This window comes from Rhinatrema bivittatum, chromosome 6 (assembly GCF_901001135.1).
Source record: "Rhinatrema bivittatum chromosome 6, aRhiBiv1.1, whole genome shotgun sequence".
Classification (NCBI taxonomy): Eukaryota; Metazoa; Chordata; class Amphibia; order Gymnophiona; family Rhinatrematidae; genus Rhinatrema; species Rhinatrema bivittatum.
In genome coordinates this window covers 193784204-193803252 of record NC_042620.1, presented here as the reverse complement: position 1 = coordinate 193803252, position 19049 = coordinate 193784204, and the positions used below count along the sequence as shown (strand labels likewise).

Below are 19049 nucleotides of genomic sequence, written 5' to 3'. Positions count from 1 at the left end.
TGCTAACATTTTGACTTCAATTGGGGAGAGGGAGCTGGTAACACCAATGGCATCACCATAGGGGAAGAGGCAAGGTGTGGCAAGATACCCTATTCCTTTCTGTTACCATACCAACTTTCAGTGTTGGCACTGAGAGGCTGGAAGCAAGCAGGGCAATTGCCTAATTTGCAAGCTATAGGGAGCTCCACATCCTGCCTAAAGTGAAATTGAAGGACGCAGAGTCCAGGTAGTGCAAATTTTTGGCCAAGTGGCCAACACTGCAGAGACATGAAATAATCATCACAGGGGCTTGTCAGCTACACACACTTATAGGCCCTGTGACTGCCATGCCCCCTCTTCTGCATGGGCTTACTGCTATTTAGGAAATATGTACAAGGGATAGAGCCAAGCACTGCAAAGCCTATGAATGCACATATGATTGACAGGCCCTGCAAAGATTCTCTTTTTGGTGCTGGCCTGAAGTTCACCTCTGCCCAGACTCTGCTGTCTTTGATTTCACTTCAGGTGACTGCAGAGCCCCCCCCCCCCCCCCCCCCGTGGCTTGGGGTTCAAGGCAATTGCCCTGCTTGCTCCTGTCTCTCTCTCCCCCCCCCCCCCCCCCCTAAAAACAAATTAAAGCTGACCCTAGTGCCAGCAATATAAAGTGAAAGGTAAAGGGCTAGAGATGGCTAAGAGAGCAAGCACCAAGGAAGGAGTCATGGGATGAGGAGAAGAGCAGGAGAGAGAGCAATCAGAGCACCTAGAAAGAAGCCATGTCATGAGGAAGGGGGTAGGCAGGAGAGCATTCAGAAAGGGGCCATAATGTAGCAGTGTAGGGCAGGAGGGATAGCACCTAGGAAAGGGTGATCAGGGCAGAGGTAAGAGATAGAGAACAGAATTGAGCCATCGGAGAGCGAGAGGGTAGAAGGGAGAGCATTTGGGAAGGAGCCATGGGTAAGAGAGGAAGGCAAGAGAGAAAGCACTCAGGAACAGGCCAAGGGGGAAATTAGGGATAATGTCCAGGAATGGGCTATGGGGGGTGGAGGTCAGGAGGGAAAGCTTCCAGGATCTGAGGACCCTACCAGGATTTTGCCCTGGGTTTCCCCATGTCTAAAACCAGACCTGCCAACAACCTTCCTCCAGGGTGTAGTGGAGAGCAATGAAAGAGATGGCAGCAACTAGATGCTTCTAAATTACTTGTTCTTCTGTTATTACTAATGCCTCTTCCTCCTGCACTGTTCAAATTGCAAACAGCTGTTTGAACCATGCAGTGTTCTCTAGCTGATTGTTTCAACTGCATGGGGAAAAGGCAGCTGCCACAGCAGCTGAAAAGGTAAGTTAGAAGCATAAGAACATAAGAATATGCCATACTGGGTCAGACCAAGGGTCCATCAAGCCCAGCATCCTGTTTCCAACAGTGGCCAATCCAGGCCATAAGAACCTGGCAAGTACCCAAAAACTAAGTCTATTCCATGTTACTGTTGCTAGTAATAGCAGTGGCTATTTTCTAAGTCAACTTAATTAATAGCAGGTAATGGACGAGATTCTCCTCCAAGAACTTATCCAATCCTTTTTTTTTTTTTAATTTTACTTTTATTGAATTTTCATTATCATACAATGACAACAATGTTTGAAGAAAATAAAACAGAATATACAAGACGGATTAATATTTTCTCCAATCTATAATACAAGAAATTAAATTAAATCAAATATAACAGGAGTAATATTACCTCCGAATCTAGGTATAGGAAAATAAATGCATGTTTCAAATTATAAGAATAAATGGAGAACCATATAAAAGCGGTTCATAAGAAAAACTTAATAAGAATTGGCAGTTTCATCTTAGTGCAACAATTTTACTTTTTCTTCCATGCCCAGCTCCTCATGAAGACATTTAAGAGTGTGAGTCCAGGTATAGACGCAGTTGGGCTTGGAGAGAGTCAATGGCGTGGTCAGGCAAAGCAAAGGTCTGAGCTTGGAGAGTCAATGGCGAAGTCAGGCAAAGCAAAGTCAAAGTCCATGTAGTCAATCCGATGAATGAAGCAAGGTAGGAACAAGGAGTCAGAAACCAGGAACAATGAGGAACAGGAATGCAGGGATGAGATCAATCTCTAGGAGGCAACGAGTACTCAACCGGCGAGGAAACCTGTTGCAAAAACAATGCTAGGGAGCGAAGCATGAGCTTAAATACTGTAGTTAAGTTGAAGTCATCATCTGGGGCCTAGGCTAGGTTCCCGCCGCGGTCCCTACTTAAGGATCAGTGGTGCGCGCGTGCCTAGGGAGGGGCGTGGCGCGAGTAGCAGCTTCTCTCCGCGGGCCACGCAGAGAGGCCCAACGAGAAGTGATAGCAGGAACGGGAACACCGGGGACTGTGGCAGAACTGGAAGCACCGGGGGAGGCCTGAGGACGGAGCTGGAAGATGGCACACATAACAGTACCCTTCTTTACGCCCCCCTCTTGGAGGTCGGGGTTTGCCCAGATGGGCACGATGAAAGTTCAGGTGGAGGGTTTTGTCCAGGATGATCTGAGCTGGCTCCGAAGAATTTTCTTCGGGTCCATAATCCTCCCAAGAAAGGAGGTATTCCCACCGGCGGCCCCTATGGCGGACATCGAGGACTTCATGTACTTTATACATTGTATCAGTCTCAGCCACCAATGGAGGTGGTTCAGGAGCCTTTCAGGCAGACCATGACAAGACCACAGGTTTTAAAAGAGGTACATGAAATGTATTATGTATTCCCAGCGTAGGAGGCAGCCGAAGCTGTTATGTAACAGGTCCAATGCGTCGGGAGACCATAAAAGGTCCAATATACCTTGAAGTGAACCATTGAGATGGTATTCAGAGTCGGATATACCGAGTACTTAACCAGACTTTCTGGCCAGGAAAGAATTCAGGAGCCGACCATCAATGACAGTCAGCAGTTCTCTTGGCCCGGGAAGCGGCTTGACTTAAGCAAAGGTTCGTCTGTTCCCATAAAGTCTTGAGGGCATCTGCAGTAGCCTGCGCCACAGGGGACGGTACTGACAAAGGTATGGGCAGCGGTGGTCATGGTTGCTTTCCAATGGAGAACGGTGTCATGCCTGTAGCAATGGCAATGTGGGAGTTGTGAGAAAACTCTGCCCAAGGGAGAAGTTCGGACCAATTGCCTTGGCAGTTGTTGATGTAAATGCGCAGGAAGGCTTTCAACAAATGATACATTCCCTTGGCTTGTCCGTTGACTTGAGTGTGATAAGCAGTTGTTAAACAAATGTTAATACTGAATTTTCGGCAAAGAGCGCACCAATATCTAGCAACAACTGTGGACCTCTATCAGAGACAATGTCCTTGGGTAGGCCATGTAATCTGAATATGTGACGGAAGAATAGGCATGCCAGTTCTGGAGCAGATGGTAGGCCTGGTAGCAGGACGAAATGGGCCATCAACAACGCAATTATTCTACTAGCAAGCCAGGTTAGAGACCTTGGGGCCACCCTTGACTCCAAGATGAATTTCAAAAAGTTCATCAACGCTACAACCAAAGAATGCTTCTTTAAGCTACAGGTCCTGAAGCAGCTAAGACCGCTCTTACACTTCCAGGATTTCCGTTCAGTGCTTCAGGCCATACTGTTTTCAAAGATCGACTATTGTAACACTCTAATTCTCGGTCTCCCCGCCTCTTCTACTAAACCTCTACAGATGCTGCAAAATGCAGCGGCCAGGATCCTTACTAACACACGTCGTAAGGACCACATCACACCAATCCTAAAAATCCTACACTGGCTACCCATCCAATACAGAATACTCTTCAAGGCCCTCACCATCATCCACAAATCCATCTATCAGCAATCCACACTCCAACTCGCCATCCCTCTCGAACTACACACTTCAACAAGGCCGATTAGAAACGCCTACAAAGGTTCGCTCAAGGCCCCCCCTATCAAATCCTCGGTCCACAACTCTATTCACAAGCGAGCACTTTCGACAGCAGGTCCGCACCATTGGAATTCGCTTCCCCCTGATATACGCCAGGAACAATGCCATCTCTCCTTCAGAAAAAAACTGAAAACCTGGCTGTTCACACAAGCTTACCATTGAAGGAACCTCCATTCAATCCCCTATCCCTCCCCCCCTCCCCGTTTCAGTCCCTCCCCGTCTCCAGCCCCTGCCCTGACACTACCCCCCCCCCCCCCCCGTTCACCTCCCCTATTCTCCTCCTCCTCCCAGATATATTATGTTAATAATAGCCTAAGATAAATATCTGTTTAATGTCTCGCTACTATATTGTTTTTTGTTAATTGTTAATTTTTATCACTCTTCAGTTGTTATCATTTTAAAATCTCTTCTGTTTTTCCATCTCCCATGTTCTCGCTCCCTGTTTAATGTAACTTTACCTTTCCACTTAGTTGTTAAATTGGTTTCCCCCTGTTATATTGTAAACCAGTACGATAAGACCTCGTCTTGAGTATCGGTATAGTAAAAGAAGTTAAATAAAAAATAAATAAATCTTTGAAAATCGGTCTATAGTTACCCATATAAAAGTATGACCCTTAGATGATGGCAAATCCATGATGAACTCCGTAGACAGATGGGTCCATGGTTCCTCGGGAGCTGGGAGTGGTTGTAGAAGACCCCATGGTCGCCCGACCGGGGGCTTTTGCTGTGCATAGTGTTACAGGATTTGACGAATGCTTTAGCATCAGAGACCATAGTAGGCCACCAGAAGAACCGCTGGAGCAGTGCCAAGGTTTGTGCTCACCCTGGGTGTCCAGCAAACGTAGAATCATGCGCCCAGTGGAGGACTCTTTCTCGGAGTCATCGGGGCACAACAGTCTTCCCAGCAGGGACTGGGTGAGTAGCAGACAGACAAATACAAGCTGGTGTCTTCAGGATCGAAGGAGTATGATAGGGCATCTGCCTGGAGGTTTTTCTCAGCTGAACGGTAACGAAGCTCAAAATTGAACCTGGAAAAGAACAGGGCCCATCGGACCTGACGGGCATTGAGATGCTGGGCATGGCTCAAATGTTCCAGGTTTTTATGGTCAGTGAACACGATGAACTTATGTTGCGCGCCCTCTAGCCATGGGCGCCATTCTTTAAGGGCTAATTTTATGGCAAGTAACTCGTGATCTCCAATACTGTAGTTCTGTTCCACAGATGATTCCGGGAGTAGAATGAACATGGGTCTATAGAACCGTAAGCAGTGCGTTGACTCAAGACCGTCCCAGCTCCAATCGCAGAGACGTCCACTTCCACTTGATAAGGACGTTTCAGGTCTGGGTGATGTAGACAAGACCCCGCCTGGAAGGCCTCCTTGAGTCGATGGAAGGCTGCAATGGCTTCCAGAGTCCAATTTCGAGTGTCTTGGCCCTTACAAGTCAATGCTGTCAGAGGAGCAGCCAAAGTGGAATAGTGTGGATGAAATGGCGATCGTAATTTAGAAATCCCAGGAAACGCTGGAGGGGTTTAAGACCCACGGTTGTGGCCAATCCTGGATTCCTTCCAACTTAGCAGGGTCCATAGAAAATCCCTCTTGGGAGATAATATATCCAAGGAACGGCAGACTGGATTTCTTGAATAAGCATTTATCCAATTTTGCAAATAAGTGATTCTCGCGAAGGCATTGGAGGATGATACGGACATCGGTGCAGTGTGTGGCCAAATCCTTAGAAAAGACAAGGATATTGTCCAAGTATGCCACAACTTTGGTATACAGCAAATCTCTGAAAATTTTGTTCATTATTTGTTGGAAAACTGCGAGCGCGTTACAGAGGCCGAAAGGCATCACCAGGTATTCATAATTCCCATCTCGGGTGTTAAAGGCAGTCTTCCAAATGTTGTTGGGACAGATCCATACCAAGTTATACCCTCCATGTAAGTCCAACTTCGTGAATATAGATGCTCCATGCAAGCGATCTAATAATTCTGAGACCAGCGGCAGAGGGTACTTGTCTTTGCGGGTGATGGAGTTTAGGCCGCAATAGTCAATACACGGCCTGAGTGACCCATCCTTTTTGGTCACGAAAAATAATCCTGCCCCCACAAGAGAAGTAGAGAGGCGGATGAATCCCTTCGCAAGGTTTTCTTGGATGTACTCCATCTTAGCTTTGTCTCTGGCAGAGACAAAAGATATGTGCATCCTCGAGAAGGCGTGGTCCCAGGAAGGACATCAATGGGACAATCGAACTTCCGACGAGGCGGAAGAAGGTCTGCTTTTTGCTTGGAAAACACATCTTTGAAATCCGCATACAGAGAGGGTATACCTGGAGGAGTGGCAGCCAGAGGAACCACGGATGGCGGTACCACTTTCTGAAAACAGGTGACAGGCAGGGTTCCACTCCACCAGTTGCAACAAAACCCAATAAAATTGGGGAGAGGGTCTTTGAAGCCAGGGGAGTCCTAGGGCTACTGGATGGATGGATTTCTCCAATACGAACAGTTCAAGTTCTTCTGTATGCAGGGCACCAGTGCGCAGCTGGACTGGTTCTGTGGTAAGGAAGATTCAACCGGGTAACGATTCTCCATACATAGACACTATGCACAAGGAGGTCTCTAGCGGACAGGTCTTTATACCCAGGAGCTGAACTAGATCCTTGAGAATGAAATTACCTCCTGCTCTGGAATCCACCAGAGCAAGAACTGGGAATGACTGAGAGTCCCAGATCAAGGTGACCGGTACAAACAATTGAGGGGCTAGAGAAGTTGCGCCCAAGTTCAGGACCCCTACTGAACTTAGGCCGGGAAGTTTCCCGGATGGATAGGACAGGTCTGTAGATGTGACCAGGTGCTCCACAATACCTACATAGACTGGTTTGTCTCTGCTGGAGGCACTCTTCCGGTGTCAGCTGCCCATGGCCCAACTGCATAGGCTTTTTCGACTTGGCCACAGTAGTGACCCTGCTCGGGGCAGGGCTGGTAGTCAGTGGCGAATGGGATTGAATCCGAGAGGGCTTCTTGAACATCCGACTCTCCTGGTGACACTCTTGGAGATGGTGGTTGATTCGGCCTGTTAAGTCTATAAGGTCCTCGAGAGAGGAAGGGAGATCCCTCACAGCCAGTTCATCCTTCAGCTGTGAGGAAAGTATATCCAGGTAAATAGCCCGTAGGCAGTCTTCCTGCCAGGCGAGCTCGGAAGCCAGAGTCCGGAACTCGAAGAGACTTCTTTGACCTCGACGAAGATGTAACAGGCTGGTGTTTGCCATGGTATGCCACCCAAGATCATCAAAGGTCTGTCGAAACACAGCCACGAACTAAGATAACTCCTTTAAGAAGGAGTCCGATCATTCCCACAGGGGTGAAGGCCAAGCCAAAGCCTTCCCTTCAAGACAAGATAAGATGAAGGTGACTTTGGTCAGTTCATCCTGGAAGATGGAGGGCTGCAGAGTGAATTGCATATAGCACTGGTTGATAAATCTTCTGCAGAGTATAGAGTCACCATTGAAGCGTGGGGGTGCTGGTAGGGCCAGCAGGGCTCAAGGCATAGATGGAGATAGCTGTGGATGAGGAGGAGCCGGAGTAGAAACTGGATTACTGGTGAGGGCATCAAGCTGGGCATGGAGACGGGCAATGGAGGAGGCCAATGCCTCAAGAAACTGCTGTTCTTGTACCTTGGATGCCAGGCCTGGAATAACCTGGCAGGCACGTGGCTCCACCGAGTCCATGGCCATTGCAACCTGTTGCGTCTGAAGTGGACCTTTGGGCCGAGATGGGGTTGACACCATCCGTAGGTAAGGACCTATGGGTCCCCACCATCAGCAGGCGGAGTGGGCTGATAGACAGAGGCCGCTGGAGCTTCACCTATACCAGCCCTCGTTCCCCGCGGGTTGAGCCTTTGGGTGCCAGGGCCGGCAGAACTTAGGTGGGCCTCTGCATGTAGTTGACATAAGAGTTGGTTCAGCCCAGAGACAGCAGGTGAGAGATGGTACAGTCTTACTCTGGACTAGGTAATGTCCTGGAAACTCGGGCGCCAATGGTACAGAGGCAGACAGAGGGTGCTCGAGCAAAAGCAGGCCAAAGCCTGAAGAAAACACATCCAGGGAGTAAGATGAAGAGGCGTCCAAGGGCAGGCTTGAGTCAGGGCTGGCGGCAATCTGGAGGCAGTGGCAAGCAAGGCTGAGGTCTGATCATGGAAATAGTCAAGAGTGTAGTCAGACAAAGCAGACATCTGAACACGGAGATGGTCAAAAGCATAGTCAGGCAAAGCGGAGGTCTGGGTCTGGAGATAGGCAATAGCGTAGTCGGATGAAGCAGAAGTCTGGGTCTGGAGATAGGCAGTAGCATAGTCGGATGAAGCAGAGATCTGGGCTTGGAGAGAGTCAATGGCGTGATCAGGCAAAGCGAAGGTCCAGGCTTGGAGAGAGTCAATGGAAAAGTCAGGCAAAGCAAAGTCAAAGTCCATGTAGTCAATCCGATGAAGGAAGCAAGGTAGGAACAAAGAGACAGGAACCAGGAACAACAAGGAACAGGAATGCAGGGATGAGAGGAATTGCTAGGATGCAACGAGTACTCAACCAGAGAGATCTGTTGCAAAGGCAATGCAAGGGAGTGGAGCCTGAGCTTAAATACTGTAGTATTGGCCTAGGTCAAGATGCCATAGGCTGCAGTCCCTGTTTTGAGCTTCGGCCCATGCCTTATGTGAGACCCCAGCCTCTGGCCTAGGCTTAGGCCAATGCATTAATTTCAAATGAATACAACAAATAAGGTTTGTTTCATTTGTGGGGCCCCCAATTTGTTTCAGGGCTCCCAAAATGAAATGAATTGCCCTTATTTGTCATGATTTTAAAATTTGTTTGAAACAAATGTACATCCCTAATATCTCATTTTTCCCATACACCAAGCAAAACCTTTTCCCCATTCCTCTCTCCCCTTCCTCCTACCCCACTTCCTCCACCTCATTCCTCCCTCCCAACTTCTCACCTCTTCTACCCCCAATGCAGTCTTCCCTTCCTTTACCACCAATCACTATTGCCTCCCATGCACGGCTTCCCCCTTCCCCATAGGATAAGCGCTCAACCAAGCTCATACGTTATGTGTGTACTTTATGTGCTTACCCTATACGTGTATACGTGGCGCATATGTACACACGTTCCAGTTGCTCATGCACCCACTTTATAAGCTTCCGGACCACAGGAGCATGGCCCATTCTAATGATTTCTCCTCCTGCCAGGCAGCTGAATTTCACCTCGAGGGACACCAACGTCTGGCATCCCTGGTTGTGGTGAATGAAGAAGTCTGTACAACCTTCTTGACCAGCACAGAGATCTGATTGGATTGTGGACTGCATGGAGGGAAGTACAAGAGGACTTCAACAGCCATGCCTCCTATCTGAATAGGTTAAGTTGCATGGGAGAAGGGATAGGCCTTGGATAGATGAGTGGGATGGAGCAAGAGGGGAAGGGAATAGAGGATGGAAGGGGAGGTATGGTTGGTATATGGGAAAGGTGAAGACAGTGCATGGTGTTGAGAAGAAGTGGAGGTGGGTGTTTCTTTCTAGTACATAGAGGAGGGTTACAGTGGGTTAGAGCATGCATGGGGACTGGGGATGGAGGGGAAGGGGTTTGTCTGGTAAGCAGATGGAGATGGTGAAGGCACTGCATTGGAGAATGGGGGAAGGAGGGTGTAGGGAGAAGGTAGAGTTGATTTAATGTGTGGGGAAAGTAGGTGGAGGATGAGGAAAAATGGAGAAGATTCATCTTAGGGTTTGGGTCAGGAAGACCAAAGTTCAACAACTTTTACTTTGAGGAAATACATAAATGCAGTAACTATCCTTCCTTTTTGCTCATAGATTGAGGACCTGAAGAAGAAGGCCCAGGAGTTGCGCCTCCGGAACAGGAGATGACTGGATCAGCTGCATGCTCAGCAGGATGGGGTTGGCGGTAAGAAAATCATCAATTCAACTGGGTGCTGTCCTCTTTAGAAGGAAATGTCTTTATGTACCTCTAACTGGACATCATTCTCACACTTGGTTTTGTCTTTATAGAGAACACCTTGTCATCATCTTCCAAGGAGGAGGATGAAATGGAAGAGGATGGCGGTGATAAGGTACCAGTCCCAGCCTCCACACAAGTAGCAGCAGCTGCCACTGGGAGAGAGCAGGATGCTCCTTCCCCACTCGTCACCACCTAGGCAAAAAGTGGCAGTGATCCAGCCCCACCTCCCACAAGAAGCAAACTCCAGGCCTCCAGTAATTACAGACCCTTTAATCATTCCCATATAATCTCCTCCTCGGTTTGCCCAGGGAGTTAGGGATGCGTAAATCCAGACCAGCCAGCCTTTGCTGGCTGAGGTAGATAAGCATCGCCATCTGCTTCCTCTGCTACCGCCACCCCACACTTCAGAAGCCTAGAAGCTCATCATCAGGGATACATGATCCCTATGATGAACCTCTCACCAGGTAGGAATTCTATACTTTCCTGAGGAGGATGTCGGAGGAGCAGAGAGCTTTGCATGCCTACCAAAGTAGGGTTTTTGGGATGCTGGATGCCCACCTATGGGCAATATGCATGCTGGGTACTGCCATACAAATACTGGGCAACAGGTTTCCACCATACTGAGCACCCTCCTACTTCCCTCCCTAACTCCCTGTGATTTTTTTTTTTAAGTTGTAAATTTGTTACTTCCTAGCTTTACCCTCCCCTGTTCTTTTTTTTATTTAAGAAAATGTAAGATTTCAAGTACATGTCTGTGATTTATTGAGTACTTACTAAGAGGAGGAAAGAGGGGAAAATGGGAGGGTGGATAAGATGAGAGGATCCAGTCTTACATAGGAGAGGAGAGGAAAGGAGAGGGAGGGGTTGGGGGAGAGAAAGGGGGTTTGGAGAAGGATTACCTAGTGAGAATGAAATAACTAGGAAATGAAAAACAGACCCTTAAAAAAAAAATACAACATCAAGGCATGTGTTATCTGTGCAATTAGCGAGGAGGAAGAGGCATCTGCGAAAAGACGAGGCATGCAGGCGTGAGTGGCATCAGTGCCGGAAGGAACTGCAGGAGCCCAATCTCCACATACAGCAGCAATGCGTGATGAAAATGACATCCACCTGAAAAGAAGAAAAAAAGAAAAACATTTAGCACAGCAACCTTGAGAAAAATCTACAAACCCTGGGGATACAGAAAATAAATTGAGAAGGGGGGTTGGATGAGGGGTTAGAGAGGGGTTGGAGAAAATGTGAAGAGCAAGTATTGTAAAGAAGAGGAAGGGGGTTGATGGAGGGAGAGGGGGAAGATGAAAGGGTTTGGTGAATGAGCTAGTAAGAGGATGGGTAAAGATGGGGGGGGGGGGGGGGAGGGGTTAGACAGGGGTTGGAGTAATTTTTACAGAAGTGCGCATACTCTGGGAGCCCAGAGGGGATGTACCCACTTGAGGATTTTAATGCTGCTACTCATGTGTTTAGAAGAGACAAGCAACAGAGGACAGCTGGCCAGAGAAAATAAGATTCAGAAGGGTGGAGGCATCTGCGAGGAGATGAGGCTTGCAAGTAAGAGAAATAGTGGCGCCAGAAAGAAGTGCATGAGCACAATGGCCATCTTCTTGTACAGCAGCAACGAGTGCCGGCAGGCCAGGCAAAGGTTGAGAATGGAAAAGAAAGGTATCTGCAAAGAGACAATGCTTGCAGGCATGAGATCCATCAATGCTGGATGGAAGAGCAGAGGATCATTGACGACCTCTGTGTACAGCAGCAACGACCGATAACACTGACAGCCTTAATGGAATTATTATTGATTAGGAACCATGCAGTTGCTTGTCTTAGTTATCTAATGTTTGCAATCTTGGTCACTCCCTCTGTCTCTGCAAGGGGGGTGTCTTGCGGTGGCAGAGCTTTCGCTGGAGGAGTTTTGCTGGGCCCTTCCCATACTCAGCAAAGTAGTATTCAACTCCCAAATTGCTGTACATAGCTGCTGGGATATAGCATGGATGCTTTCAGCTAATCTTCTTTCTTACTCTCTGACCTAACTTAGCATCCTTCTCATTTCTTTGTGTATCTTTCAAATCTCTGAATGGATAGCCCTCCATCTGGTTGACTCAGTGGTCTGTAACTGCTCTTGACTAGTGAAGAGTTCCTCCACCAGGTGTTCTGCAAAGACATCCATGGAGGTGCATGGAGTTTCATTATTTTGCTCCTCCTCATGGCCAGCACTGGTCTCTTAGACAGCAGGGGACCTGCCACCCCCAAAGTTGTGTGATGTCTCCACCCACGAGACATTGAGCTCATCATTCTCATTTTCCTCTTGTGAGGAATCCATAGGCTCACTGAACAGCATTAGTGATGCATCCTGCAACCCTCCTGCTGCATTTGTAAAATTTCCTGATTCTGTGCACCTCTGTAGTGGGGTCTTCCATCTCTACTCTATGCCCACAGCCTCCATCCACAGAGTCCATGCCAGTTCCTCCTTTATGGACCCCTGTGATGACGTCCCTTTGAAGAGTGGCCCTTTCCAGTTCCTCTTCTTCTGTTAGCTGTACCTTGCATGGTGGCCCCCTGCCTGTCTGGCACTTGGACCTTTCTGTCTGGGTCACTTTGGTTTTTACAGCCAATCTGGTGTCGCCCCACTGATGCTTCAGATGTTCAACTGTCCTGTTTGCCACCAACAGGTTGCTGACATCTTTGGAAATACTCTCCCAAATCCTTCACATTACTATTGTGGAAGTCTTCTGTCCGAACAGTGCCCATATATACTTCTCACACATCTTCCTGGCAAGCAAATCCTATTCTCCCTCTGTAAAGAGTGCCTCTCTCTGCCGCATTTTCTCCTCCAAGTTATTGGGACCAGCCTGCTGTGGATCCGTATCTCCCTGGCCACTCCTATCTCCCTCTCCCCCTCCCTTTGCTCTATCTCTTTCACCTGCCTTCTTTTCCCTCCACTCCCATCCCCAATTACACCCTCATAGTCTTGCACATCCCTTTCCTCCTGCCCCATCTACCTTCCCTGACTAAACTCACCTGACTTAGCCAAGCTCCTCCTATCCATCCTGTCCCCACTCACTCTGACCCTCAGATGCTTCCCTTCTGTCACACTGTATTCTCAATGCAGTCACAGACTCCCACTCCACTCTTTCTAACCTAGAGAATGAAAACACAAATAGACAGACAAAAAAAGCAAAAACACAGCAATGCACTGCCAAGCTCAACTCACAGACGAGAGACGAAAGAAAGGATAAACAGCAATGAATAAACAATTAGCACAAAACAAATTGCACTCAGCAATTGTAAGAATAAGCTCCTAAACTACCATTAGCCTCTAATCACCTCCTCCTGCTCCAAACAACTCCTAACAAACACCCACGCTAGGCTACTGTAAGGATCTGCTTTTTAGCCTGACAGGGGAGTGTCCTGTAATCATTGATATATGGGTACAGCAATCACAACTCTCTGTAGATCATGCCACTGTACATAACCAATGGAACACATGCTATATTTTCCTGCTTTCAACTATGCAGCCAATGCTGCATTTCCCTCACGCTTACCGATACAGCCAATACAAATACTGCTACTTTTCCCGCTCTAACCTACACCCGCCACTATAGCTGCCATTAAGGTTTAGTTATCACCCACTAATTAAAAACGTAGGTCTGCGGAACTTCCAAAGTGGGAGTAGCTGGCTCACAAAGCGGGGAGTAGCTGGCTTGTTACGGCGGTTACTACCCCAAACCAAATGTGTCTGATACTTCACTTTCGATGCATATCCAGCATGGCTCTCTGCTTCAACGGCATGGGAGAAGACTGATACATCACGCATTTCCAGCATAGCTCCCTGCTTCAACAGCAGGGGAGAAGAAAAACAACCAATAAGGACTGTATAACATAGTCTGGGTAAAACAAATAAGCATGGGTGTAGCTTGCTTATTGCGGCGGTTACTACCCCTACTACCCCCTAACTAATCAAGCTAGATATTTCAATGGTGGGGGTGGAAGGGAAATAGAACCAAGAACTAAGAGAAACAGATAAGTATGAGAGAAAAAATGTGTGAAGCTTGCTGGGCAGACTGGATGGGCCGTTTGGTCTTCTTCTGCCGTCATTTCTATGTTTCTATATGTTTCTATGAATCACTAAAATCATCCCAACAGTGGACCCAAGACACGCTCGCTATTCACTATATTTGTGCAAATTCAAGCACAGCTTATTACATGGCACTGCTACTGCGTATTTGTGTGTGGTTATTTTATTTCTGCATGGATTTCTGCACGCAAATCATTTGCATACATTTTTTTTACATCTTGTAGACAAGCCAGCATTTGCCGTTTGTGCTCAACATAATCCACGCAAACACGTGCCTGCTTCATCTCGGGTCTTATTATATCACCCAATAGTGACAGGAGCTATATATAGTTGGGTCATGGCAGCACTCATAAAAGCAGCTGGAATTTTTAGTTTTATGCATAATGTATTCAATCATTGTTAGTGCACATTACTTAACTTGTACAATATGGCCAGGGATCATGTGAAGTGTGACAAACATTCACTCATTATATAAAGCGTGAAGGTGAATGAAAGTATAGGGATTGTGCAGGTTTATGAACTTCTTTGTGCACGCAGATGTCAATATACAAAACACATTCAGCATAATTTAGTCGCATAAATAGGAATTATATGGCTACATAACAGTCGCTAAATATGCACCTACATTCAGCGACTGCTGCTTAGCTGTATAAGCTAAAATGTTAGCCACATAACTTGTAGGCTTGTAGTGGGTGGATCGGGGTGGAGTGAGTTAGCTGTATAAGTTATCCTGCTAACTATCGCTATTGAGTCTTAGCTGCATTAGTTATGTGGCTAAGTTAGACTTGCTCAATAGCAGGTCTAAATTTAGTCATATATAACTTATACAGCGACTTAGCCATGCTGCTGATATACCTCATAACTTAGCTGGATAAGTTAAAGTTAAATTACTTAAATAACCAGATTTTACTATTGACCTCCCACTGTTTTGTTAAGTTTGTGCAGAATCCTTACAACTTTGCAAACAACTGATATTGGGTAAGTCAATGTATGTTAGGAGTACATAGAGGAATCCTATTACTAGATGTGTACCTCTGCCAATTAAGTTATTAGACCTGATGTGCACTGCATAGTGCACTGACAGGGCCTAAACAGTAGTCAAGACAATCTCATTATTGTGTTTGACACAAAATGCAATGTTCATAAAGCATATAATCAATTATATTTTCTCCTCCTCATTCAGGAAGTTCCCTCCCAAATGGAACCGGCAGAGGAGCAGGGACAAAGAGAGGAGGAAACTGTGGCCCCAGAGAGCTAAAATGCAAAGGAGGAGGAAAGAGCATTGATGGAGGAGAAGGCAGAGAAGAGCGCAATGGCAGGGGAGGAGAAAGGGGAGGATTCCAAGCCTTCCCCTCCAGAGATGGTCAGCCTGCAGCCAGGAGCCCAACATCCCATTCCCACACCACCTGTAAGGGTGAGGAGCTTGCTGTTGCAAGCTCTTCATGAACTGCAGCACCTGCTAGGACGACATCTGTCCTAGTGAAGGAGATGCAGGGCATGCTTAGCAGGCACCAAGAGCTGGGTTGGGAGATGCTGGTTTTCCAGGTCAAGTTACAAGCCATTAGCTGCAGTGAATAGAGACTGGTGGTGCATAACCCAACCCGTTTGGATACCACCCCCTAATTATTCCATGGAGGGTTCAAAAAGGTTTTGTACCTAGTTTTATTAGACTTGTTTTGTTATAAATAAATATTTTCCTTTATTTTGTATCGTGTTGTTTTGCTTTTCACACACAGAAAAATGCATATCTTTGATCTATGTATACACCAGACTGTATTTCAGACCTTTTAAACAGATGATAGTGTCCACAAAACCTGCCCATTTGCATCTTCCAGACACTTTGAGCAAGTCACAAGAAATATGATGATCATTAGAAGCCAGATAGCTGTTCATTTTTTAAAGTTAACTGGTGAAATATCTACTTCCCAGAGATCGGCAGCATGGGCTAGAAATCAGCCAAGGTAAATGTTTTCAATACAGCTTACTGGTGATTAAAACCTGAAACTGCAATACACTAATACCTACATATGGAATAATAGGGAGGAATCCATAGTAGCATTCAGAGCACCGTACTTATCTGTGTGTCTTTATATTGTCTTTTTACAAAGATGCCAGTACCACCTCGTCCTCATTCTCCCCCACCCACCCACCCTCACTCATCCTCTCATGACAATTCCCCCTCCACAGCCCCACCCCAGTATGTATTTTGTCTTGTTTTATGGACCAACTAACTTTTTAACCACTCGCTTCCCCTACTCCGATGGAACTGGGGATTGCGGGACTGAAATGTTATGGCCAGCAGCTGGCGCCTGATTTAGTTTGACTGGTACATCAGGCTCTGAGTCAGAATGTTCTCTGTTCTCCTCTGATGCTGGGATACCATGTTGGGGAGCAATGTGGTGGAGAATACAGCAGGCCACAAAGATCTGACATACTTTGTCTGGGCTATAAAGTAAGATTCCTCACATCTTATCCAGACATCTGAAGCATGTCTTCCAAATATAAAAGGTTCGCTCATTGACAGATCTGGTGCATTTGTGAGATCTATTGTACCTTTGTGGATTTTTAAGTGGGGTGAACAGCCATGTTTTTTTGTGGATAGCCTCTATCATCTGTGCAGTGAAGAAAAAGAGAGGTAGAGTAAAACAGCTAATCTTAATGGAGACAAGCATGGTATAAGGTAAAGTAGCTGACAGGAGTACCTCCAGTATTTTGCATGTATCTCTGTATTATGTGGTGCATTGATATATACAGGAGGAAGCTCCTGCTTAGATCATAGGTGAATATGTGCCTGACCCAAACAATGCACAAGGTTAATTATTGGTTATGCACAAAGGAAATAAGTTTCTGAAGTTAGTGATAAGGAAAGAGGCTAATATCCAGGATTTTCTTAAATATTCCCAGGATATTTCCAAGACAAAAAGATAAGTCATACAATAACCTTGGAAGACAGTTCTTTTGGGAGCTCTGATTTACCTAGGAGCCAAGTCCTTGGTATTTCTCCTCTGTCAAAATCCTCTCTCAGTTCAGTCCAGACTAGACTGTGTGAGAATAAAAGCAACCTGGCAGAATCCTGGATACTGGGCTAGGACGTCTGTCATTATGCTTCTAACATTACAATCTACCTGCATATTCATTGAGTGAAAACTTCTTTCATGCTGCATCGGAGGCAATCAATAGTGCCAATTACTAATGGAAAATCTGCTTTGTTAATGAAACTCCTCATAATTTCTTCTCTGTGCTGCCTTTTATGTGGAAAGGATATATAGTCATTCATTCTTTGGCACAGAATAAATTCTTGTATACAATGGGAAGTGACTGGCAGTGATGCCAATAATGTTACCTACAGTGGTTTAGAAACTACCTCTGGCTAAAATGGCCAAGGCACTGGTGACTTTCATATGTACTGGCAAAACATAGCTTCTCTGCCTGGCATTAATCTCTAGATGCCCTTTAAGCAAGCTATAAAGATCCAATATAGTTTGCTTATTAAAATACCTAGTGAACACTTGTTCATCTGAGAGGTCAAAATTGTTTATTCAGGATTTATTCAGGACTTGTATACCCTTTGTAGATATCTCCTTCTTATGTGCTGCTTCTGCTGCTGATCCCATCTCTTTCGCTGCCACTACCACATCTTTGCAAATCTATAGCCAGAAGTTATGCTGCTGGCAGTTAATTGTTTATTGTATTGCAATTCTGTTTTTTTGTGGCTTTCATAGGGCCAAAGCCATGTTCACATTATAGTTGGCCTAATACCATATGGGTTCCAAGTGTATTTTGCTTTTTTGCAGGGGTTTCTGGTTAGCACCACAGCAGTGCAGATACCTATTGCAAGTGATATTTTTTGCTTCAGAAGACTGTACATTGAATATCCTTTTCCAAATAAAATCTATTATAAATGCATAATTTTTGAATTTGTGTGGAGAGGGCATAGTGGTGTGCAGGCTATAGGGTTTGCCTAGGGTGCCTAATAGCTTGCACCAGCCTTGAGCATTGCTGTACAAACATTTAACAGTCTCCCAATTTATGGTGTCATGTTTTATGTGATGGGCAAGGGCACAGTTTTTCACTTGGGCCAAGGTGACAAATTGCCTGGCTACAGTTCTGGTTATGAGTTAGTAGTGGGAAGTATGGTCAGTACTATTACAGGAGTTACAGTTCTAGTCTCAACCTTTCATGGGAGCTTTAGGTATTCTATAGCAAAAAATAAAACCCCACCTTCTAACCACTTGCATTTTTTTTAAATTACAGATCGGGCCTCTGGGTGTTCCCAGGACTGGGTTTATGATCTCGGAATTAAGTTGTCCTTCACCTTTGAGCTCAGAGACACTGGTACCTTTGCATTCCAGCTACCAGAAAACCAGATCCAACCAACATGTGAAGAAACCACGGCTGCTGTGATGACCATCCTGGACTATACTGATAAAAAATACTTCAGAAGTAAAGCAGTAACAGTCACTTCTGCCATTCAATGGCTAAATGTCCTATTCTCAGCTAGCTGGAGCACAGCATAAACACTTCAACAATAAGGCCTTACTCACTGATGTTCCCATCTGAGCTGTTCCCTGTACGTACCAGGATCAGTCCAGACAGTGGGTTATGTCCCCTGTCCAGCAGATGGAGTCAGAAACAAAAACTCCAGGGGGCGGTCCTATATGACCTCATCCCCTGTGACTCTATCCTCAGTATTTTCTGACTCCAGCAGATGTGAGCAGGGGACTAGCTAGTCCCCAGCACAGGATTTAGGTTTAGGCCTTTCCTGCTTACTTGAGGGATCAAGAATTTAAAAAAAAAAAAAAAAAAATATATAGAAAAGATATATATTCAATTTAAATTTCAGGAGTTCAGGTTTCATATTTTTGTCTGAAACCGGGGAGTTAGAGGGACTTGCTGACTGACTGTATCCTGAGTCTTTCTTTCTCTCCTTATTCTCTTCTATGTGGGTAAGTTTTTCTTTACTTACAGGTCATTTTTATTCTTCACCCTCTTGCCGTTTTTTTTTTTTTTTTTTCGGCACTGGAGGGCTACGCTGCAGTTTTAGAAATTTTTTGTCAGGGTTCCTGACTAATTTCTTCTCACCCCCTCCCTCCGA

General features: G+C 46.0%; 1 protein-coding gene and 1 long non-coding RNA gene across 2 annotated transcripts in view; both read left to right on the top strand.

The window, feature by feature from the left end:
* The window catches only part of LOC115094668 (carboxypeptidase O-like), a 107254-nt gene extending 98048 nt beyond the window's left edge, over window positions 1-9206 (top strand). Inside the window, exon 10 of the mRNA XM_029607920.1 lies at window positions 9123-9206. Coding sequence (XP_029463780.1) covers window positions 9123-9130 — 8 coding nt within the window. The 3' untranslated portion in view covers window positions 9131-9206. The remainder of the gene's footprint in view (window positions 1-9122) is intronic.
* Window positions 9206-15661, top strand: LOC115093920. Its single transcript, XR_003857438.1, has 4 exons — window positions 9206-9288; window positions 9741-9831; window positions 9936-10139; window positions 15138-15661. It is a non-coding gene; the product is annotated as an uncharacterized LOC115093920 (long non-coding RNA).
* Window positions 15662-19049: the final 3388 nt, after the last annotated feature.